Source organism: Mus caroli, unplaced genomic scaffold (genome assembly GCF_978045245.1).
Source record: "Mus caroli unplaced genomic scaffold, Mus_caroli_1 scaffold_8, whole genome shotgun sequence".
Taxonomy (NCBI): Eukaryota; Metazoa; Chordata; class Mammalia; order Rodentia; family Muridae; genus Mus; species Mus caroli.
In genome coordinates this window covers 133,190,426-133,214,810 of record NW_028227263.1, presented here as the reverse complement: position 1 = coordinate 133,214,810, position 24,385 = coordinate 133,190,426, and the positions used below count along the sequence as shown (strand labels likewise).

Here is a 24,385-nt window from a genome sequence, read left to right as displayed (position 1 = left end):
CTGGGCTGGCACATGTGTTCTCTTAGGTCTGCATAACATCTTTCTAGGATCTTCTGACTTTCATAGTCTCTGGTGAGAAGTCTGGTGTAATTCTAATAGGCCTGCCCTTTTATGTTACTTGACCTTTTTCCCTTACTGCTTTTAATATTCTATCTTTACTTAGTTGTCTGATTATTATGTGTCGGGAGGAATTTCTTTTCTGGTCCAGTCTATTTGGAGTTCTGTAGGCTTCTTGTATGTTCATGGGCATCTCTTTCTTTAGGTTTATGAAGTTTTCTTCTATAATTTTGTTGAAGATATTTGCTGGCCCTTTAAGTTGAGAATCATCATTCTCATCTACTCCTATTATCCGTAGGTCTGGTCTTCTCATTGTGTCCTGGATTTCCTGGATGTTTTGAGTTAAGAACTTTTTGCATTTTGAATTTTCTTTGATTGTTGTGCCGATGTTCTCTATGGAATCTTCTGCACCTGTAATTCTCTCTTCCATCTCTTGTATGCTTGCATCCATGGGTCCAGATTTCTTTTCTAGGGTTTCTATCTCCAGCGTTGCCTCACTTTGGGTTTTCTTTATTGTGTCGACTTCCCTTTTTAGGTCTTGTATGGTCTTGTTCAATTCCATCACCTGTTTGGTTGTGTTTTCCTGTTTTTCTTTAAGGACTTCTACCTCTTTCAAAGTGTTCTCCTGTTTTTCATTAAGTGAGTTATTAAAGTCTTTCTTGATGTCCTCTACCAGTATCAAGAGATATGATTTTATTTTATTTATTTATTTATTTATTTATTTTAGGTTTTCTCGCCATATTTGGGGTCCTTCAGTGTGAGTTTTTTTTTTTAATTTTTAATATTTTTTATTACTTATTTTCCTCAATTACATTTCCAATGCTATCCCAAAAGTCCCCCATAGCACCCCCCACTTCCCTACCCACCCATTCCCATTCTTTTGGCCCTGGCATTCCCCTATATTGGGGCATATAAAGTTTGCAAGTCCAATGGGCCTCTCTTTCCATTGATGGCCGACTAGGCCATCTTTCGATACATATGCAGCTAGAGACAAGAGCTCCGGGATACTGGTTAGTTCATCATGTTGTTCCAACTATAGGGTTGCAGAACCCTTTAGCTCCTTGGGGACTTTCTCTAGCTTCTCCATTGGGAGCCCTGTGATACATCCAATAGCTGACTGTGAGCATCCACTCCTGTGTTTGCTAGTCCCCTGCATAGTCTCACAAGAGACAGCTATATTTGGGTCCTTTCAGCAAAATCTTGCTAGTGTATGCAATGGTGTCCGTGTTTAGAAGCTGATTATGGGATGGATCCCTGGATACGGCAGTCTCTAGATGGTCCATCCTTTCATCACAGCTCCAAACTTTGTCTCAGTAACTCCTTCCCTGGGTGTTTTGTTCCCAATTCTAAGAAGGGGCAGAGTGTCCACATTTTGGTCTTTCTTCTTCTTGAGTTTCATGCGTTTAGAAAATTGTATCTTATATCTTGGGTATCCTAAGTTTTGGGCTAATATCCACTTATCAGTGAATACATATTGTGTGAGTTCCTTTGTGATTGTGTTACCTCACTCAAGATGATGCCCTCCAGGTCAATCCATTTGGCTAGGAATTTCATAAATTCATTCTTTTTAATAGCTGAGTAGTACTCCATTGTGTAAATGTACCATAATTTCTGTATCCGTTCCTCTGTTGAGGGACATCTGGGTTCTTTCCAGCTTCTGGCTATTATAAATAGGGCTGCTATGAACATAGTGGAGCATGTGTCCTTCTTACCGGTTGGGACATCTTCTGGATATATGCCCAGGAGAGGTATTGCTGGATCCTCCGGTAGTACTATGTCCAATTTTCTGAGGAACTGCCAGACTGATTTCCAGAGTGGCTGTACAAGGTTGCAATCCCACCAACAATGGAGGAGTGTTCCTCTTTCTCCACATCCTCGCCAGCATCTGCTGTCACCTGAATTTTTGATCTTAGCCATTCTGACTGGTGTGAGGTGGAATCTCAGGGTTGTTTTGATTTGCATTTCCCTGATGATAAAGGATGTTGAACATTTTTTCAGGTGCTTCTCTGCCATTCGGTATTCTTCAGGTGAGAATTCTTTGTTCAGTTCTGAGCCCCATTTTTTAATGGGGTTATTTGACTTTCTGGAGTCCACCTTCTTGAGTTCTTTATATATATTGGATATTAGTCCCTTATCTGATTTAGGATAGGTAAAGATCCTTTCCCAATCTGTTGTTGGTTTTTTTGTCTTATTGATGGTGTCTTTTGCCTTGCAGAAGCTTTGCAGTTTCATGAGGTCCCACTTGTAAATTCTCGATCTTACAGCACAAGCCATTGCTGTTCTATTCAAGAATTTTTCCCCTGTGCCCATATCTTCAAGGCTTTTCCCCACTTTCTCTTCTATAAGTTTCATTGTCTCTGGGTTTTTTTTTTTTTTTTTTTTTTTTTTGGTTTTTCGAGACAGGGTTTCTCTGTGTAGCCCTGGCTGTCCTGGCACTCACTTTGTAGACCAGGCTGGCCTCGAACTCAGAAATCCGCCTGCCTCTGCCTCCCGAGTGCTGGGATTAAAGGCGTGCGCCACCACGCCCAGCTGTGTCTCTGGTTTTATGTGAAGTTCCTTGATCCACTTAGACTTGACCTTATTACAAGGAGATAGGAATGGATCAATTCTCATTCTTCTACATGTTAACAACCAGTTGTGCCAGCACCATTTGTTGAAAATGCTGTCTTTCTTCCACTGGATGGTTTTAGCTCCCTTGTCGAAGATTAAGTGACCGTAGGTGTGTGGGTTCATTTCTGGGTCTTCAATTCTATTCCATTGGTCTATTTGTCTGTCACTATACCAGTACCATGCAGTTTTTCTCACAATTGCTCTGTAGTAAAGCTTTAGGTCCGGCATGGTGATTCCACCAGAGGTTCTTTTATCCTTGAGAAGAGTTTTTGCTATCCTGGGTTTTTTGTTATTCCAGATGAATTTGCAGATTGCACTTTCTAATTCGTTGAAGAATTGAGTTGGAATTTTGATGGGGATTGCATTGAATCTGTAGATTGCTTTTGGCAAGATAGCCATTTTTACAATGTTGATCCTGCCAATCCATGAGCATGGGACATCTTTCCATCTTCTGAGATCTTCTATAATTTCTTTCTTCAGAGACTTGAAGTTTTTATTATACAGATCTTTCATTTCCTTAGTTAGAGTCACGCCAAGATATTTTATATTATTTGTGACTATTGAGAAGGGTGTTGTTTCCCTAATTTCTTTCTCGGCCTGTTTATTCTTTGTGTAGAGAAAGGCCATTGATTTGTTTGAGTTAATGTTATATCCAGCTACTTCACCGAAGCTGTTTATCAGGTTTAGGTGTTCTCTGGTGGAATTTTTAGGGTCACTTATATATACTATCATATCATCTGCAAAAAGTGATATTTTGACTTCATCTTTTCCAATTTGTATCCCTTGAGATATGATTTTAAATCTGAATCTTGCATTTCGAGTGTGTTGGGGAACTGGCTGAGGTAGGAGTGCTGGATTCTGATGATGGTGAGTGGTCTTGGTTTCTGTTAGTAAGATTCTTACGTTTGCCTTTCGCCATCTGGTAATCTCTGGAGTTAATAGTTAGAGTTGTCTCTGGTTGGAGCTTGTTCTTCCTGTGATTCTGTTAGCCTCTGTCAGCAGACGTGGGAGTGTAGCTCTCTCCTGAGTTTCAGTGATAAGAGTACTCTCTGCAGGCAAGCTCTCTTTTTGTAGGGAAGGTGCACAGATATCTGGTATTTGGATCTGCCTCCTGGCTGAAGATGAAGGCCCGAAACAGGGCCTGTCCCAGAAGCTGTGTCACTTCTGCCTGTCCCTGAAGCTGTGTAGCTTCTGTAGTCTGCATTCTCACCTGCGCAGACTAGTCTCTGAGGGAACCAGGACCCAAGATGGGTCCCCCAGGTGCTCTGCAGCAGAGCCCTCCAGGGCAGGTTGGACACATCTCCTCTGGCGGGGAAGGTGCCTGAATGTCTGAAGCCCGAAATGGGGTCTGCCTCAGAAGCTGTTCAGCTTCTGTAGTCCACACACTCACCTGTGCAGACTACTCACTGAGGGATCCGGGACCCAAGATCAGGATTTATCTCTTAATTCACCAGGTCTTCAACTAAAAGCCATCTCATTTATCCTGGCTCCTTGAAGATAATTCTTTAGTGAAGGTCTTAGGAAGAAAAAGTTTACATTGTCAGGAAGATTCATTATCTGGAAAGAGAGAGAAAGACAGAGAAACAAACAAATAATCACACACGAGAGAGAGAGAAGAAAGAGAGAGAGAGAAAGAGAAAGAGAGAGAGAGAGAGAGAGAGAGAGAGAGAGAGAGAGAGAGAGAGAGAGAGAGAGAGAGAGAGAGAGATGTTCACCAAGTAGGCTACTGGGTTGTGATGAAGAGGAAGTTCAGATTTACTCCTTTTTTCTCATAATCAACCTATTTTTATGACTCCCAGAAACCTTAGATTCATGATGCCTAGAATAATCTCACGGCTATGAGACATTCCAATAAAATAAATATCAGGTATAGTTTAGATTTCATTCAATTTCATTTCATTTTAAATGTGGATTCCTAGCCCTGCCCTTAATGATTTCTTATTCAAGCTTCATGATTTTCCTTCTTATCTACTGCTTTTCAATTTGTTCTACGTCTACTGTCTTCCAACTCCTGTCTTACCTCCTGCTGAACATTTTAAGAAAAAATAAAAAACAAATTTTGTCTCTGATTCAGCCTTTCTTAAAGTCATTCTGAATCCCATTCATACTGATGTATGTCTGTACAGAAACATAATTTCTTTTAGATCCCCTAAGTCACCTGATGAACGTTGAATCAAGGCCTGAGATAGCCCTTCTTCAAAGACAGTTTCATGGGGAAGATAGAAGGAACAGTCCTGATCTGATCTAATTTCAATGGTTTGTGACAGGTATAGTTTAGATTTCATTCAATGCTCAATGCTCCCTGTCTGTTTCATCAGCTTTGAAATCCTACTTACACTCTCCTTATGATGTTTCTCTTTGAGCTTTGGTCTCTACTTTTGAGATTCAGAGTTAGAGTCCACATATTTTGAAATTTATTGTTCTATTTTTCTATATGGACACTTACTTTCTTCCTTTGTCCAATGAAATATTATATAGGTGACTTTCTGTCTATCCCTTGGCTCTTACACCATCTATTAAAATAAATTATCCATTACAGTAAGAAGTAGAGCTGAAAGATTTGCAATGGAATCAAAATAGAGTCTATTCTCTTTTTTATTGGATATTTTATTTATATACATTTCAAATGTTATCCCCTTTCCCAATTTCCCCCCAGAAATCCCCTACACCATTCTCCCTGCCTCCTGATTCTAGGAGGGTGTACCCCTACACACTCACCCAATACCACCTCCCTGCCCACACATTTCCCTACATTGGGGCATTGAGCCTTCATGGGACCAAGGGCCTCTTCTACCATTGATGGCCAAACAAGACCATCCTCTGCTACATATAGGGATGGAGCCATGCGTCCCTCCATGTGCACTCTTTGGTTGGTGGGGGAGCTCTGGTTGGTTGATAATGTTGTTCTTCCTATGGGTTTTCAAACTATTTCAGCTCCTTCAGTCCTTTCTCTATCTACTCTATTTGGGGCCCTGTGATTAGTTCAAAGGCTGGCTGTGAGCATCTGCCTCTGCATATGTCAGTCTCTGGCAGAGCCTCTCAGGAGACAGCTATATCAAGCTCCTGTCAGGATGCAATTCTTTGCATCCACAATAGTGTCTGCATTTGGTAACTATGTGCGGGATGTATTCCCAGGTGGGGCAGTCTCTGGATGGCCTTTCCTTCAGTCTCTGCTCCACACTTTGTCTCCGTATTTGCACCCATTAGTATTTTGTTACCCCTTCTAAGACACAACTCTCCTTCTTCCTAGACCATTGTAAATTGCTACATATGGGAGTAACTTAGCTGTTATTTTAAGTATCCATAGGGAACCTCCATTTATCAGAGGAGTTCACAAACTTTTTTCTAATATCTAATGTAGTCTGCCATAACTGACTGTAATGAGAATTCTAAGTTTACTTTGTTGAACGAGCCCTGAGATTCCTAGCTCTTACCAAGTAAACTGCAATGCCTGATATCTTTCAATATCTCTCTGGAGGCATTTCGTCTGAATAAGTAACATTCTTATAAAATTCCAAGCCCAAGGTCGACTCAAAGATTGCCTAGGATATTGGGACACTAGTGGAGGCCAGGAAGCAATGTTCAATCTAACTTATGTATTTGTCAAATCATTCCTTGGGAGCACCTATAATAAAACAATACTGAAAGGAAGCATGCAAGACCCTCCACCACTATGGCAAGGACATATCTGCACCACATCCATGTTATAGGACACCAAAGACTCCAGAAGACCAGTTTTCATGAAACTTTGTTCCTCAGGACTGCAGCCAAGCTTTTGGACTTGTCACACAGACTCCACTAGAGTGGGTGTGGCATTTCTGTATCTATTTCTCTATGAAGGGCATCTGGGTTTTTTCCAGCTTCTGGCTATTATAAATAAGGGTACTATGAACATAGTGGAGTATATGTCCTTGTTATATGTTAGGGCATCATTTGGGTGCATGCCCAGGATTGCTATAGCTGGGTTCTCAGGTAATACTATGTCCAATTTTCAGAGGAACTGCTAGACTGATTTCCAGAATGGTTGTACCAGCTTACAACCCACCAACAATGGAGGAGTGTTTCTCTTTATCCACCCTTGCCCTTGAATTTGTAGCATAGATGTTCAGAATTGAGAATTCATCTTGGTAGATTTTTCCTTTAACCAGTAGGAAGTATCCATCTTTATCTTTTTTGATAACTTTTGGTTGAGAGTCAATTTTATTGATATTAGAATGGCTACTACAGCTTGTTTCTTGGGACCACTGGCTAGGAAAATTGTTTTCCAGCATTTTACTCTCAGGTAGTGTCTGTCTTTGTCACTGAGGTGCATTTCCTGTATGCAGAAAAATGCAGAGTCCTGTTTACATATCCAATCTGTTAGTCTGTCTTTTTATTGTGGAATTGAGTTCATTGATATTAAGAGATAATAAGGAAAAGTGATTGTTGCTTCCTGTTATTTTTGTTATTAAGATGTGGAAGTTTGTTTGTGCACCTCTTTCTTTAATTTAGGAAAGTTTTCTTCTATAATTTTGTTGAAGATATTCACTGGCCCTTTAAGTTGGGAATCTTCCCTCTTTTCTATACCTATTTTCCTTAGGTTTGGTCTTCTCATTGTGTCCTTGATTTCCTGTATGTTTTGGGTTAGGAGCTTTTTGCATTTTGCATTTTCTTTGACTCTTGTGCCAATGTTTTCTATGTTGTCTTCTGCACTTGAGATTCTCTCTTCTATCTTTTGTACTCTGTTGGTAATGCTTGCATCTATGACTCCCGTTCTCTTTCCTAGGTTTTCTGTCTCTAAGGTTATCTCCCTTTGTGATTTCTTTATTGTTTCTATTTCCTTTTTTAGATACTGGGTGGTTTTGTTCAATTCCTTTACCTGATTGTTTGTGTTTTCCTCTAATTATTTAAGTGATTTTTGGGTTTCCTCTATAAAAGATTTTACCTGTTTACATGTGTTCTCCTGTATTTCCTTAAGGGAGTTATTTATGTCCTTCTTAAAGTCCTCTATCATTATCATGAGATATGATTTTAAATCAGAGTCTTTTTGGGGTATCAAGGACTTACTATGGTTGTAGAGCTGGGTTCTGATGATTTCAAGTAATCTTGGTTTCTGTTGCTTATGTTCTTGTGTTTGCCTCTCTCCTTCTGGTTATCTCTACTTCTAAATGTACTCACTGTCTCTACCTGGAGCCTGTTCCTCATGTTATCTTGGTTGTGTCCAAACTCATCAGAGTCCAGCTGTCTCTGTGATCCTGTAATCCAGAGATCCTGGGTGTAAGAGCTCATAGTAGTCAAGCTGCCTCTGGGATCAAAATTCTGGTGTGACCAAGCTCCTGAGATCCTGTGATCCTATGATCCTGTGCATGTTAGAACACTTGGAAGTAGAGATTCCTCTGGATCTTGTGGGACTTGGTGGGGAGCTAGCACCTAAGGTCTGCTCAGGACACTTACTCAGACTGGAAGGAACCCGTGCCACTGGCTGGGCTGGAGTTCCTGCATTTCTGGGCCCTGGGTGTCCCAGTACCTCCTGGTGTTGGGGCAGATGTTGTAGTCTCACCTATGATTCTGATCTTTAGAGATCCTGGGAGTCCAACTTACTCTGAGTGTTGTGGGATTGGGGCAGAGTCAGTGTCCAAGATCTGCTCAGGGCACCAGCTCAGACTAGAAGGTGAAAGTCTATTTTCTTGGATATTAGAATGGCTAATCCAGCTTGTTACTTGGGACCATTAGCTTGAAGAACTTTTTTCCAGCCCTGCAGTCTGAGGTAGTGTCTGTCTTTACCACTGAAGTGTGTTTCTTGTATACAGCAAAATTCTAGATCCTGCTTGCATATCAAGTCTGTTAGTGTGTTTCTTTTTATTGCGGAAATTAGCCCATTTGTGTTGAGAGATATAAAACACTAATGCTTGTACATTCCTGTTACTTTTGTTGTTAGAAGTGGTATTATGTATATGTGATTCCCTTCTTTTGGGTTTTTTGTGAGATGTTTAATTTCTTATATTTTCTGGATTATAGTTAACTTCCTTGTGTTTGAGTTTTCCTTCCAGTATGTATGGATTAGTAGAAAGATATTGTATAAAGTTAGTTTTAACAATGGAATATATTGGTTTCTTTATCCATGGTATTGAGAGTTTTGCTGTACACAGTAAGCTAGCATTTGTATTCTCTGATGGTATGATTGACATCTGGTCAGGATATGCTGGCTTTTAGAGTCTCTGTAGAGAAGTCTGGTATAATTGTGATATTTCCTCCTTTTTCCCTGCATAACTTTTAATATTCTTACTTTGTTCTGTGCAAGTATTGTTTTCTAATTATTGTATGATGGGAGGATTTTCTTTTCTGGTCCAATCTATTCTGTGTTCTTTAGGCTTCATGTATATTTATGGCCATCTCTATCACTAGGTTATGGAAAGGTTTTTTTGTTTTTATTTTTGTTTTTCCCTATGATTTTTTTTTAATTTTTTTGGACTTTTGAACTGGGAATCTTCTCACTTTGCTATTCCAATTATTCTTAGATTTGATCTTTTTATTGTATCCTGAATTTTCTAGCTGTTTTGCACTAGTAGCTTTTTACACTTTGTATTTTCTTTAACTAATGATAAAATTACAGGGTGATTTTTCTATAAGGAAAATATGAATTTTATAGAAAATTGAGAATTGGAATCAAAAGTTCAATGAGTTATAAGAAAGTGGTGAATGCCTACTGGGAATATGTTTAATTTCTTTTTACTTCACTTATTTTGACTGTTTCAGATGTTTTTCTGATTCTGTTTCTAGGTTTCACTAAAGAAACCCTTAGATTGGTTGGTATAGCATCCCAGGTTACTTGTTATTAGAAATAACATGCATTCCTACTGGAGGTGGGCTCTATAAATACCCACTCCCTACTGTCGGGCATATCCTCAAAGGTCCCTCCCTATGAGTCCTGGGAGTCTCTCACCTCCCAGGTCTCTGGTGCATTCTGGGGGGCCTCCATAACCTCTGCTTTCCTGAGGTTGCCTATTTTCATCCTTTCTGCTGGCACTCCAGGCTTCAGTCGTTTTCCATCACCCAATACCAGACCAGGTTCCCCTCTATCCCCCACTACCACCCACCCTGTCCACATTCCGTCCCAGTCCCTCCCTCCCCACTTGTTACTGATTTCTTCTTTCTCCCAAGTTGGGCTGAGGCATCCTCATGTGGGTACTTCAGCTTGTTGAGCCTTTTGGATTCTGTGGACTGTATCTTCAGTATTCTGTATAGGTTTTTTTCTTTTTTCTTTTTTCTTTTTTGGCTAATATCCACTTATTAGTGAGTTCATATCATGTATGTCATTTTGGATCTGAGTTATCTCACTCAGGATGATATTTTCTAGTTCCACCCATTTGCCTGCAAAAGTCAGGATGTCCTCTTCTTAATAGCTGAGTAGTATTTCATTGTGTAAATGAACCACATTTTCTGCATCCATTCTTCTGTCGTGGGTCCTCTAGGTTGTTTCCAACTTCTGGCTATCACAAATAAGGCCACTATGAACATAATGGAACAGGTGCCCATGTGGCATGGTGGGACACCTTTTGGGTATAGTCCCAAGAGTGTTATAGCTGGGTCTTCAGGTAGATCTATTTCCAATTTTCTGAGGAACCTCCAAATTGATTTCCAGAGTAGTTGTAGCAGTTTGCAACCCCACCAGCAGTGGAGGAGTATTCCTCTTTCTTCACAGCCTCTCCAACATGTGTTGTCACCTGAGGTTCTGATATCAACCATTCTGACCGGTGTAAGGTGGAATCACAGGGTCGTTTTCATTTGCATTTCTCTGATCACTAAGGAATTTAAACATTTCTTTAGGTGTTTCTTGGCCATTCTAGATTTCTCAGTTATGAATTCTCAGTTTAGTTCTTTTTCTTTCTTTTTCCTTTTTTTTAAATTAGGTATTTTCTTTATACATCTCCAATGCTATCCCAAAAGCCCCCCATGCCCTCGCCCCACTCTCCTCCCCCCCCCCCCCACTCCCACTTCTTGGCCCTGGCATTCCCCTGTACTTAGGCATATAAAGTTTGCAAGACCAATGGGCCTCTCTTTCCACTGATGGCCGACTAGGCCATCTTCTGATATATATGCAGCTAGAGACACGAGCTCTGGGGGGTACTGGTTAGTTCACATTGTTGTTCCACCTATAGGGTTGCAGATCCCTTTAGCTCCTTGAGTATTTTCTCTAGCTTCTCCGTTGGGGGCCCTGTGTTCCATCTGACTGTGAGTATCCACTTCTGTGTTTGCTAGGCCCAAGAATAGCCTCACAAGAGAGAGCTATATCTGGGTCCTTTCAGCAAAATCTTGCTAGTGTATGCAATGGTGTCAGCATTTGGAGGCTGATTATGGGATGGATCCCCAGGTATGTCAGTCACTAGATGGTCCATCCTTTCATCTCAGCTCCAAACTTTGTCTCTGTAACTCCTTCCATGGGTGTCTCAGAGCTAAACAAAGAATTCTCACCTCAATTTAGTTCTATACCACATTTTTTTGATTGGGTAGAAATAACATGCAGATTCAGGGTTCTTTTAATATGAACAGCTAGGCTTATCTACCTCTTGAAATTTTACACAAGTGTTTGGCTTTCTATATTCCAATGTCATGGTCACTGTAGAGAATTTCAGAAGATATCATGCACCTACCTAATGCCAGGGATTAATGTTACTAACCAAAAATAACAACAGCAAAACTCTTCCATATTATACCCTTATCTAATACAATTCTAAATCTTCCTTATACGCAAAAATGGAAACTCATCATTGTGACCCTATGCTATATATCAGAAAGCTAAGAGCACAAATTAGTATCCTGCTTAGTTGGCTGTCATCACTATAGCTCCATACCTCAAAACATAACAAGAAGTTTCCACATGTTACTCACAATGCCCTCATTGTGAAAGTAAAAACCAAAGTCAAATTACAAATATTTTTCATGTAAATCATTCTAAGTATACAGTTCAAAAATGAGAAACATGATCTTATTATTCTGTAGTGATCTCAAGAATTTTTCATCACAGATCTAAAACACTTTGCCCAATCATCAAATATTCATCACCTTCTCTGCATATCCTTGTCAATCATTATTCTACTCTCCTTTATATTTTTATTATAGGATTCATTTATTTTGAGAAAAAATATGTGAACCTAGGACAACATATTAGTTCGGAACTTAGAAGATATGTTTTGCGAGCTGATTCTTTCCTTTCACCATGTTGGACCCTTTTTGGTATCTGGACATCAGGCTTTGTAGAAAGCATATATTATATAAACTACACTATAATACATATAATGTCATTCCATTATATGTATACACCATGTAGTCTTCATGAAATTCTTTGTTGATGGACATGTGGAATAATTGCTTTTCTGCTGTTTTGTTTTGAGTGATTGTGTTATGGAAGTTACTGACAAGGTACTTTTCACAACTTTGATTTTAACTATTTTTTAATCATACTAAGAAGTGGAATTGGTAGATGAAATAGCAATTCCTCTTTCATATGAAAAATATATCACAAACATATAGACATATATCATAAGAACTTCTTTCAGAGATATATTTACACTCGATTTTCAGAGATGTGTTTATATCAAAACATAATTAATAAAACATAAGAAATATCTTGGAAAATGCATTGCTTTTAGGAATAAAGTTATTACACTTTAAAATTTACTCTATAAAGCAAAGAGGAATGTTCATTTATGTCATGTCCTTCAAGCTAAAATTCTGGGACAAGAACAAGACAGATTTAATCAAAATTTCCTATGCACCAAATGACAGTATAGCCACCGTATCACCAAGATATAAATATTTCAAATTTCATTTTCCTAAATCATGGCATACTGGTCTAAAATTCATATAGAAAAAAATAGGACTATAGCACCATGGCAGAGTACTCATCTTCTATTCATGAACTCAGGGTTTAATTCACAGTCCTTCAAATATAAGCAAATTTCCATAGAAGACATATAACACAAGAATCACTAGGAAATTTTAATTTTAAGTATAGGGTATAAGTTGTAAAATTATATTGACAACAAGAATTGTCATGTTTATTTGTAAAAATTTACTCCAAAACAATAATAATGGAGGGGCAGATTTTAAAGCTAAGTTACTATACATAACGTTGGATTTCATTACTTTTTCAAAAATTTAGTTTTGTTTCTCTTCTAGGTTTTCTCTCAAACCCCCTCAACATCAAGCACTTCAGTATATAATAATACTCACTTTTTGCCACATATACTATATTTACTACCCTAGCCTTGGTTCCTCAATATCTCTTTTGTCTCAATGTTTTGAACTCTTTTCTGATTTTATAGTCCATAATGATTTTTTACCACATACATTCATATAGACATGTCTGTGTTCTATGAACAACTTGTTTATCTTAAATTGTTACCTTGCTGAATTATTTTCCAATCTGTCTCCTTACTGAATATTTCACAATTTTATTTTCCATTAGAGTTGAACAAAATTTCACTGTAAATTTCCATTGTCTGCTGGTGAACATTATGTTCATCATGTTGTCCAACAGGATGGACATCATGTCTTCACTACAGCAGCATGCCTGGTGCGGTAGGTTATAGAGTCCTTTAGATATATACCCCAAAATTATATAGCATGTTATATGGTAATTCTATTCTTAATTACTTGAGGAATGTTTATATTCACGTCTGTAATGAATGTATTTATTACTTTGCCCTCCCACCAGTATAGAATTATGATTATTTATCACAACATCTTCATCACTTGTTATTGTCTATTCTCTTGATGCTAATCATTCTAAGGTCTGCAAAGTAGTCTCAAAATATTTGGAATTTTCATTTCACGGGAATGCTAAATAAGGTGAGTTTATGTAAAAAAAAAAAAAAAGCCATTTCCTGCCCTTCTGTGTTTCATATTTAAAGAATTACTGTCAGTTTCATTACTCTCCTGACTGAAATGTTAGTGAAGATATAGTTTAATCTTTATTTTCCTTTATAGCTGGTTGGTACTAAGCTCCTGATTCAATTTCAAAAGTCAATATGTTCTACCATCCTGTAGGTTTTACCTAGCTAGGGTTTTACTTTCCTTTGATGTGCTGAATGCTTTTTAATTTCAAACAATTCTACTTCTAAATTCTTTGTGCAATGTCTCTACTATTGAGTCTTGTTGTTTCTACCAACATCTGTGTACTAGCATTTTCTTCTTACAGTTCTTGCATTTTAGCTTTTCAATGAGATGATGATTTTATTGCAAAGTGAGAGGATATACTCATAATCCAGTTTTTAGGTATGCTGATATCAATTTCATACAAAATCACTCAGGGTCAGAAATTCAGACTACAAAACAATAAAGAAAGAAATTACTGTGGCTTTTCAAATTCTATCTGAGAGCTGCTGAGACTCAGTAGGGCAATGTGACAAAAACAAAAAGCATTCATTTATACTTTTTACTCAAAACCAATCATTTCTGATATGGCATTGGATCCTTTCAGGACCCTAGATTCTTGTAACATGTCAATTGGAATTTGGTAATGATTTATCAGTTTCCTCAGGAAAAACAATACTAGTATAGTTGCTAAAATACTTTACTTTCCACTAGTCTGAACATGGATACTTATTTCATCTTATGCTCAGCAGCTTTAAATCATGCCTTTATTTATGGTAATTTGTTTTGATTAACACCTGTTTATACTGAATGTGTTGATGTCTCATTGCAGCTTTGATTTGCTTCCCTTCATTCTATTCCTTTAATTATTGGGGATATTGGGCCAGATCTTGCACATTTTTGACATGTGAACAGTTTATATTTAACTTATCTAAGTCATGAACTCATCTTTCATTTGCTTTATATTTTATGTTTTCTTTCAAATGTAGACTCAAATATTTTTATAGGATAGATAACAATAAGCCAATTCTTAAGAGTGCATATTGCTAATACTTTTTATGTGAGTTTATTTTAAAGTTCCTATTTGTGGCTTATTCCTGTCTTCAAATCCAAAGATGGCAGAGCCAATAACTCTATCCCCTGTTGGCACTTATACTCTCATGCAACCACCCCAGTAGTTAAAAACACATAATGAAAAATTATATAAATATTAAAATTAAAAACACTTTATATGTTGTGAATATTTAACCACTCTTTTAAAATAAGATTTTCAAATATCTATTGCTTTTCTTAAGGAATTGTGAGTTGTATTACTTATGAATTTCAGAATTAAAGTGTCTTAAAAATTCTTTCTTTGAAAATTGACCCCAAATCATCTTTTATTTTTTAAAGCAATAAAAGCATTTATCATTTTGGGGGGTTAACATAGATTTATGTGTTCTGTAACACTGTCTACCCTGAAAATAACTCTGTAGACTAGGTCACTCTTATATTCATTTGTCTGTGTACTTCTATGTCTTGGTAGCTATGATGAAGGTCATGCATTATCTTGTCCAGTAAAAACATTATTCTTAAGGAAAGGTATTCAAACTTTTCATGTAAATAATAGAGAATATTTACTCTAACAATGAGCAAGCCTTTGAAAGTTCTTCAGTGGGAGAGCTGTAAAAATATAATAAAGTAATAACTACATTCCTTTAGGTAACATGAAATAGTGCACACTGATAATATATTTCTAGAGACTCATAACCATACTAAATTTGTTTACTTTTAAAATAGGAAACAAAATGGCTTCTGAAAACTTTGCAATGGGGATTTTTCTCTTCTCCCAGACTACAGTGGGAATGCTTGGAAATTCTTCAATACTATTTTATTATGTCATTTTGATATCAACTGGAAAGCCTTTAATGCCCAAAGACCTGATTATAGAGCATTTGACTTTTGCCAACTGCTTGTCTGTCATTTCAAAAGGTATTCCACAGACACTGTTAAATTATGGATTTAAAGATTTCCTGGATGATATTGGGTGTAAGTTAATAAACTATGTTTATCGAATAACAAGGGGAATGTCCCTGTATTCAATGTGCATACTGAGTTGCTTCCAAGCAATCACCATTAGCCCCAACAACTACAGGTGGGTGACACTTAAACAAAGAGCTACTAAGTACATTGGTCCCTCCTGCTCAGTGGGCTGGCTTGTGCATCTCTTTCTAAACATCATGATTCCAGTAAGAGTATCAGGTCTCAGGTACAACAAGAATGTGACTAAGTGGAAGATTTATGAATACTGCTCATGGTTTACTTTTGGAAATGTGGGAGATGCATTGTATATGTTCTTACTGTGCTTCTCTGATGGACTATGTCTGGTTCTCATGGCCTGCTCAAGTGTCTCCATGGTGAGTATTCTCTACAGACATAAGAGACAAGTCAAATATATCCATAGTTCTCAGCAGTTTCTAAATGCTTCACCTGAAAACCGAGCCACCCAATCTATCCTCATCCTAGTGTGCACTTTTGTCATCTCTTATTTGTTCTCCTCCATTATGGTTATATTTATGTCCTACTCCAAATATCCAATGTTACTGCGAGTAAGTGTATTTACATTTCTGGAAACATGCTTTCCCATAGTTTGCCCCTTTGTTCTCATGAGCAATATCAAGCCTAGTTTTAGCCTGTTTTTATCCTGCTTTTGTAAGTGATAGCTCTGTTCAAGCACGATATGAGCCCTGGTCATCTCTCTTATCTTATACCTTGTCTTGTTCTTTTATCTGTTGTACAATGCCATGATTGCAGTTTGAAAATATTGTTTCCTTCAATTCCTTCACTATATGAACTCATTAGAAGTCAGTTATCAGTCATCACAACTTTATTTTTACATGTTACTATTCAATAATGACCAAAATTTTTACCCTTTTATATAAATTGTTATTAATAAAAGTATAGTGAACATAAGATAATATATTTGGGAGGCTAGAAATTATCTGATGGCCCAGGAAAGTATATATTTGATTGAGTGAGTGTATGTGCATGTATAATATTCTCTTTGTATATGAATGGATATAATTCTTCCATGTCTATCTGTGTACCATATGTGCAAAATACCTGGAGAGCTTAGAAGATGTTTTGTACAATTAGACCTGGAGTTACTGATAGTTTTGAGCAAGCAAGCATTGGGTGATAACAAAACACTGGAACTCTGGAAGAACAGCCATGGATGATAATTACCAAGCCATCCTTTCAGAACTGAAATCTATTAATAATGTTTTAATATTTTAATTTTGTCCATGTGTAAGTACTTAAGTGTGTATATGTCCACACCATACAGGTCTGCTGCCCACAGAGGCAAGAAGAGTGCTTTGGATCTTGTGGAACTATAGCTACAGGCAGTGACATATCAGTCAATGTAGTTGCTTAGAACAGAAATCAGTTTATTTGCAAGATCACTGCATGATTTTAAATACTGAGCTAGCTCCCAAGCTCCAAGGTCTTGTTTATTGCTTCTCATGTGTAGAAACTACAATGTTCCAAGTGTCATCTCTGCTATGAATACATTATAGAAATGGGGATGCAAACAGAGGGGAACTTAATAAAATTAGTTGTTCTGACAAAGGTAAACATAACATTTTCTTTAATGTGAAATCATGGAACAATGAGGAACCAGAGTCAAATATGAATTACAGTTGAAAAGATCCATAGAGAAAGAAAGGGAGATAGAGATGAGATGAAGAACAGCTAGTATGACACAAACTCATATTTTACATGTATTTAAGTATCACAATCCTTTAATATTTTAACATGGATAATTAGCATATGCTTTAAAATAGAAAGAAATTGAAACCTTTCATCACAGCCCTGGGGCTCATTTCATTTATTTTACTTCCATGACTATCTCTGTGCCTCTTCTTTCTCTCCTGCATGCCATGTGCTGTAACTTTAACTTTCTAGAAAGTTCTTCAAAATACTTTAATTGTGTGAAATTATGGTGTTTGCACAGATTCATTTTCTCAAGAAAATATACCTCTGGCCTCCTGCTTATTTCTAAGGAGTTACATCTCTTACATGCTTAGTTTATACTAACTTTAACTAGGATAAATTTTCTTATTTTTCTGCAAAGAATAAATGGGTCAAGTCTGCAATTTCCTAGAGTGTGTGCACCCCAATAACCCAAATGCTTTCCATCAAGTAGTTAAATGCTCCAACTTTTTCATGGTGGAAAAAATCATGTTAACGGATTGTGCTTTGTTCAGAGACCTTCAAATTCAGACTTTAGCACCCTTCTTAAGAATTTCTGAGTTCGAGACCAGCCTGGTCTACAAAATGAGTTTCAGGACAGCCAGGGCTACACAGAGAAACCCTGTCTTGAAAAAAAAAAGGCATTTATATATTTTCTAAATAACCAGGGCACTACCAAACCATAAGTACCATCTTCCAGTTGGTTTAGAGGATTTACATGACAACTTTAATTTGTTTCATTCAAATACTTCAACTTTAATTTTATTTCCATCTGTCAATTTCACAAAACAGAACAATTTTCCATATTTGTGATTTTATAACACTGAATATTTTAAGACTTCTCTGATTCAATTCTTATCTTCTAGTATAATGCATTATCTGTGAGCAATGTATCATATTACAGACATTATCACTTTGTTCTCCAGCTCCAAAATAAGTGAAAATATGTTCCCACATTTTCTTGTTTCTCCTAGACAATACATTTCCTAATCTTAGTATAGAATTTTATTTTCATATATGATTTGGATGTAAACATACTGTAGAGAAGGAAGGTTTGTAAATACTATATTTAATCCTGGCTCACATTTTTCAGAGGAACACTTGGTTTTCTTCTTACAAAGCACACCATTGTGGTTGTTGGGAAATATGAAAGGTGGTAGCTGATGAGATAGTATTGTTAAGTAGAGATTAATACTATGGGTTTGCAGTCTCAATGAGGATTTTGCTGTGATGCTGTTCCTGTTAGGAAATGTATACTAAATTTTGTGTGACATATGCTGTAAATAGTTACCTGTATAAATTCCCTATGGCAACACATTTGTTAGGAAAACATTCTACCACTGCATTGTCCACACCCTGGGAAGCTGAGTAAAGTTAGATGGGAAAGGTTTTTTTTTTTTGTAACTTTTGCAATTTTTCTATGAACTTGAAATTTTCTCATAATATAAAATTTTAAAAAATTCAACTAGTAGCAGAAATGCCAAAACTTCTTATATTTTGTTTCATCAAAATATCGAAATAATACTACAAATTTAGTGAAAGCATTTTCAAAATTTGGAATTAGGTAAAAAGTTACCTATAAAACACACATACACACACACTAACACACACACACACACACACACACACACACACACACATATATATATATATATATATATATATATATATATATATATATATACACACACACACACGTGCGCATGCACGCACACACACACACATTTCACACCCTAGAAATAAGAAAAGCAGGATCTTAGGACAAATGAAAAGCCACCTGATAGAACTGATATTTATTTTCTTGTTCCTTGACAAAGCCAATTTAAAGAATGGGTCAGTTTCTTTCACTCCATAGTCTGAAGGTAAATTCCATCATAGAAAGCTAGAAGCAGTTGGGGAGATGGTTTTCGTGGTGGTAGAAGCATGAGGTATGTGTAAACACTGAGTTCACAGTCATAAAGAAGAGACAATGAATTGTGGTATTAGGTTCTTTGGGGGCTGCTTTTTATTTAGATTTTATATCAGCTTATGAGATGGTATCACACAAATTGGAAATTGGTCTAATGCCCTCAGAGAAACCTCTCTGAAATACCTTCACTCTCATGTGGACAAGGAAGGGTAACTAGCACAAGGCCATATTGTCTACTTGACATCCATACATATGATTTTGAATTATAAAAAAATAATATTTTATTAAAATAATATTTTTTAAAAGTCTATATTTTTTGAGTTAAGATGCACAGGATTCCCAACTTTAAAATGCATAATTAATCAGGAGGAGGTAAATACACATATACCATAATTGATGTAAAAATCCCAACACAGAATCAACAAATATAAAGATGCACACACACACAAAACAAATGTGCATATGCAAACCCTCAAATATTTATGCTCATTATATACTTTAATCATTTCAAAAACTGTTCTCTATTATATTACTGTAAACATGGATGCAGGTGGAGTGTGAGGGAGGGTATATCTAACACTATGTATACTTTAAAAAGTCATTTGGAAGGTCTATATATTTTTGTTTGTAGAAATATTTATTTAGGGTTATTATGTACAGAGTATTACAATATTGCAATTCATAGGGTATCCACAAAAAGGCCAATTGTGATATGCATGCACTTGAGGTTTTGATCTGAGTGTCTGGAGACCCCTCAAACAATATAGACTATTGTCACTGCAGTTGGTTAAAAATAATAAAAGTAAAAACAAAATAAAAGTAATACAAGGCAAGACCCTCTTGTCAAAGACACCATACACTTTCAAGATGGAACATATGAAATTAAATTCATATTGACCAATATGTTTTCTCTGTGCTTGGTACATTCCTTGGCATCTGAGATGCACGTCATTCATAGTCTTACCTACCTGTGAACACTGTGAACTACAACAAACACTGACCTAGTAAGATACTCCCATGACTACATTGGTCTAACAAGTTTTTTGGGGGTAATCAGTCACTTTCCAGTTGCATTTGGGGCTTGCTCTACAGCAGTGGTTCTCAATCTGTGGATCCTGACTATTGGAAAACATATATTTCTGAGTATCTGAAAGACTTCTCATTAGAAAAATTACAGTCATGAAGTACCAACAAAAATAAATTATGGTTTTGAGTTCATACAAATAGAGAAAATATGTGTTTTTCTTTGGTTTTGAGCTACAGATGAGAATCACTGCTCTTCAGGAAGCCTAGAGCTGCTAATTGGACCAGGAACCCATGATAGGAGACTTTGTAGGCTCCATGAATGCCTACATGAATGCCATTATTTTAATAAATGAACATAGTAGCAAACTAGCCTTTAAATTCATAGATCCCATAACTTTAGGTTAGTACAACATTCAGAATCTATCAGAGAAATTTCTGTGTGCTGTGAGGGTAGTTATCATATTCACCAAAATGCAAAGAATGAGTAAAACTTTAATTCCCTGTCACAAATAGGATGTCTATATCATTCTCCAAACCAGATAACATCATGGTAAATAGGATGAAAAAATTCAAAGGGCATTATGTCAAGTAGTACCACAAATAATAATAATGATGATAATAATGATGATGATAGTATTATTATTATTATTATTAGTAGTAGTAGTAGTAGTAGAAGAAGAAGAAGAAGAAGAAGAAGAAGAAGAAGAAGAAGTAGAAGTAGAAGTAGAAGTAGAAGTAGAAGTAGAAGTAGAAGTAGAAGTAGAAGTAGAAGTAGAAGTAGAAGTAAAGTAGAAGTAGAAGTAGCAGTAGCAGTATCTACTGGCTCTATCTGAACCAGTGTAATAATAAATTCACAATAGGTGGGGAATTTGTAGCCTGTGAGATCACTGTGGTTTTTTGCTGTAAATGTTGCATTTGGCAATATACATACACAATATTAGGCCAGTCAACATTTTAATATGAGGAAGGTGTTCATGAAAATCTAGCCCTAGGTGAGGAGTTTTTGACAGTTCATGGCTTCTGGGCATGGAGAGGCAAATTTCACTAAGGGTGAAGCCCCTAGTAGGTTGACCAACCACCAGTAGATAAACTCATACATTTACACATATATGGACAACAGAAATTGACATGATAGGTTGGTTATTATAAAAGAAATTATGCAGTTGGGAGAATTTGGTAATGTGAAGGCACATCTAGAGGAATTCACAGGACAAGCAAAGGTGTCAACATGATCAAATACTACTTTATGCAAATATAACATTCTCAAAGATTTAATGAAGATACTATATTTAAAAACTAATCCAATAGATATTACAGTCTGTAGTCCAGATCCTTTACTGGAGACCAGAGCCATTCAAGGCTCTTTCCTCTTCAACAACCTCCACCTGCACAGCCTCTCATAGTCTCCATATTCTGGCCAAAGCCCCAGCAAAGACATCCTACTGGAAGTGAAGACATGCTTGTTAGCAAAACCCCAGGCAACTCAGACCAAAAGATCAGAGAGGAAATGAAAACCAAGGGCAGAAACAGATAAAAAGACAAACTGATAAATCAGCACCTGTCCTTATAATAACCCTAAAGCCAGACAATTAGAGGCCAGCATGACAGCAAAATCAACAAAGCTAGGGCATTATGGCACCACCAGAGCCCAGCTGTCCTACTACTGTCATTTATCATTAAAATCTCTCAAAATATATGGTCCAATACCTCAATAAAAAGATGCAAGCTAAAGGAATTGATGTAGAAACAGGAAATATCCTTCTGCTTCATAAACAAATAGCAGTTTAACATAAAAAAAGACATTGTCTCAGAGTAAAGGGTTAGAAAAAGTTTTTCGAAGCAAATGGGCAAAAGTTCAAACTGATCGAGCCATTCTATTTTATAACAAAATTGAACAGATAAGCCCAATATATATATGTATATATATATATATATATAGAGAGAGAGAGAGAGATGGAGAAGACACGATATACATCAAATGAAACATATACCAACAGAATGTCTCAATTATGAACGTTTATGCCCCAAATAGGGACATACATCTGTAAAAGAATAATTATTAAATCTTGAGTTGCACATCAAACTCCACATAATAATAGTGGGAGACTTCAAAACCCAACTCTTATCAATGGACAGGTCATCCAGACAGAAACTAAACAGAGAAATAACAACCCTGATATATACTATAACTCAAATGGATAGACACAAGAATATAGTCTCTTCTCGGCACCTCACAGATCCTCTTCAAAAGTGGCCTTACAAAGCAAGAGACAAGAGATAGAGGGAAACTGAGTAGTCCCCTGTATGTTATTAGACCAGAAATAACAGAAACCCTACAAATTCGTGAAGTGAAAAACTCTATACTGAATGAACACTGGATCAAGGGAGAAATAAAGATAGAAATTAAATACTATTCAGATATTAAAAACAATGACTTCATGAAATTCACTGGAAAATGGATGGAACATGAAAATATCATCTTGAGTGAGGTAACCCAGTCACAAAAAGAAAACAAATGGTATGTACTCACTGATAAGCGGATATTGGACAAAAAGAAGCTCGGAATACCCATGATACAACTTACAGACCATAAGAAACCCAAGAAGAAAGAAGATCACACCAAAGTGTGGATGCTACAGTCCTACTCAGAATGGGGAAGAAAATAATCTCTGGGAAGTAGAGGTAGTAAGGGTTCTGGGAGACAAAGAGGAGGAGGAGGAAGGAAAAGAGGGACCAGTTCAGATATGGGAAGAGATTGGGGAAAAGTACAGAGACTCAGGAATTTGAAAGGAGGTATGTAGCAGTCGGGGAGGGAGAACTTGGAGTTGCCACTAGAAATTCTCTTATATCAGGGACCCAAGAGGTTCCTAGGACCCAACAGGGGGGACATTAGCCAAAATACCCAACAAAGGGGAGATAGAACCTTTAGAGACCATATCCAGTAGATAGGTACAACCCACCCACCTCAAAAATATTAATCCAGAATTCCTCCTGTCAAAAGGAAATGCAGGGACAAAGAGTGGAGCAGAGACTGAAGAAAAGGCCATCCAGACACTGCCCCACCATGCCACAAGGGCACGTGTTCCATTAAGTTCATAGTGGCCTTCTTTGTGATAGCCATCTCCACACAGGAAACCCAGACACTATCGCTGATGCCTAGAAGTGCTTACTGACTAGTATAGCCTAGTATAGCTGTCTCCTGAGAGGCCAATACAGATGTGGATGTACTCAGCCAAACATTGGACTGAGGTGTTTGGGGGGGGGTGTCAATGGAGAAGTTGGGGCAAGGACTATAGGAGCTGAAGGGGTTTGCAACCCCATAGGAAGAACAACAATATCAATCAACCAGAACCACAAAGCTTCCAGGTACTAAACCACCAACCCAAGAGTACACATTGGGGTGCGAGGGGCATGGCTCTAGCTGGATATGTGGCAGAGGATTGCCTTATCAGACATCAATGGAAGGCGAGTCCCTTGGTCCTATGGAGGCTAGATGACCCAGTGTAGGGAAATGCTAGGATGCTGACGCAGGAGTAGGTGGGTTGGTGGGTGATAGAGTACCCTCATAAAGGAAGGTGTAGGAAGAGAAGATAGGGAGTTTGTGGAGGGGAAACTGGGAAGGGGATAACATTTGAAATGTAAACAAATGACCAATAAAAAATGGATATTTCGAGCTGCTGGGCTAATATCCACTTATCAATAAGTGCATACCATATGTGTTCTTTTGTGATTGGATTACCTCACTTGGGATGATATTTTCTAGTTCCATCCATTGGTCTAAGAATTTCATAAATTTATTGTTTTTAATAGCTGAGTAGTACTCCATTGTGTAAATGAACCATATTTTTTGTATCCATTCCTCTGTTGAGGGACATCTTCATTCTTTCCAGCTTCTGCCTATTATAAATAAGGCTGCTATGAACATAGTGGAGCCTGTGTCCTTATTGCATGTTGGAGCATCTTCTGGGTATATGCCCAGGAATGGTATAGCCATTCTGATTTGTGTAAGGTGGAATCTCTGGGTCATTTGATTTACATTTCTCTGATCACTAAGAATTTTGAGCATTTCTTTAGGTGTTTCTCAGCCATTTGAGATTCCTCTGTTGTGAATTCTTGGTTTAGTTCTATACACTATTTTTTGAGTGCTTTGTTTGGTTTTTTGGTGGTTAGCTTCTTGAGTTCTTTATATATTTTGGA

At 37.2% G+C, this 24,385-nt stretch overlaps 1 protein-coding gene across 8 annotated transcripts in view; it reads left to right on the top strand.

Annotated features, from left to right (window-relative positions):
• LOC147003582 (vomeronasal type-1 receptor 4-like) overlaps positions 1–18,881 on the top strand; it is a 38,023-nt gene extending 19,142 nt beyond the window's left edge. For 2 of the 8 annotated variants that reach the window (XM_085842264.1, XM_085842267.1), the window contains exons 2-3: positions 13,364–13,497; positions 15,301–18,881. In XM_085842264.1, coding sequence (XP_085698390.1) covers positions 15,309–16,220 — 912 coding nt within the window. In that variant the 5' untranslated portion in view covers positions 13,364–13,497; positions 15,301–15,308 and the 3' untranslated portion in view covers positions 16,221–18,881. The remainder of the gene's footprint in view (positions 1–13,363; positions 13,498–15,300) is intronic. The other 6 variants (XM_085842271.1, XM_085842266.1, XM_085842270.1 and 3 more) reach the window with 6 other exon arrangements.
• The last annotated feature ends 5,504 nt before the right edge of the window (positions 18,882–24,385 follow it).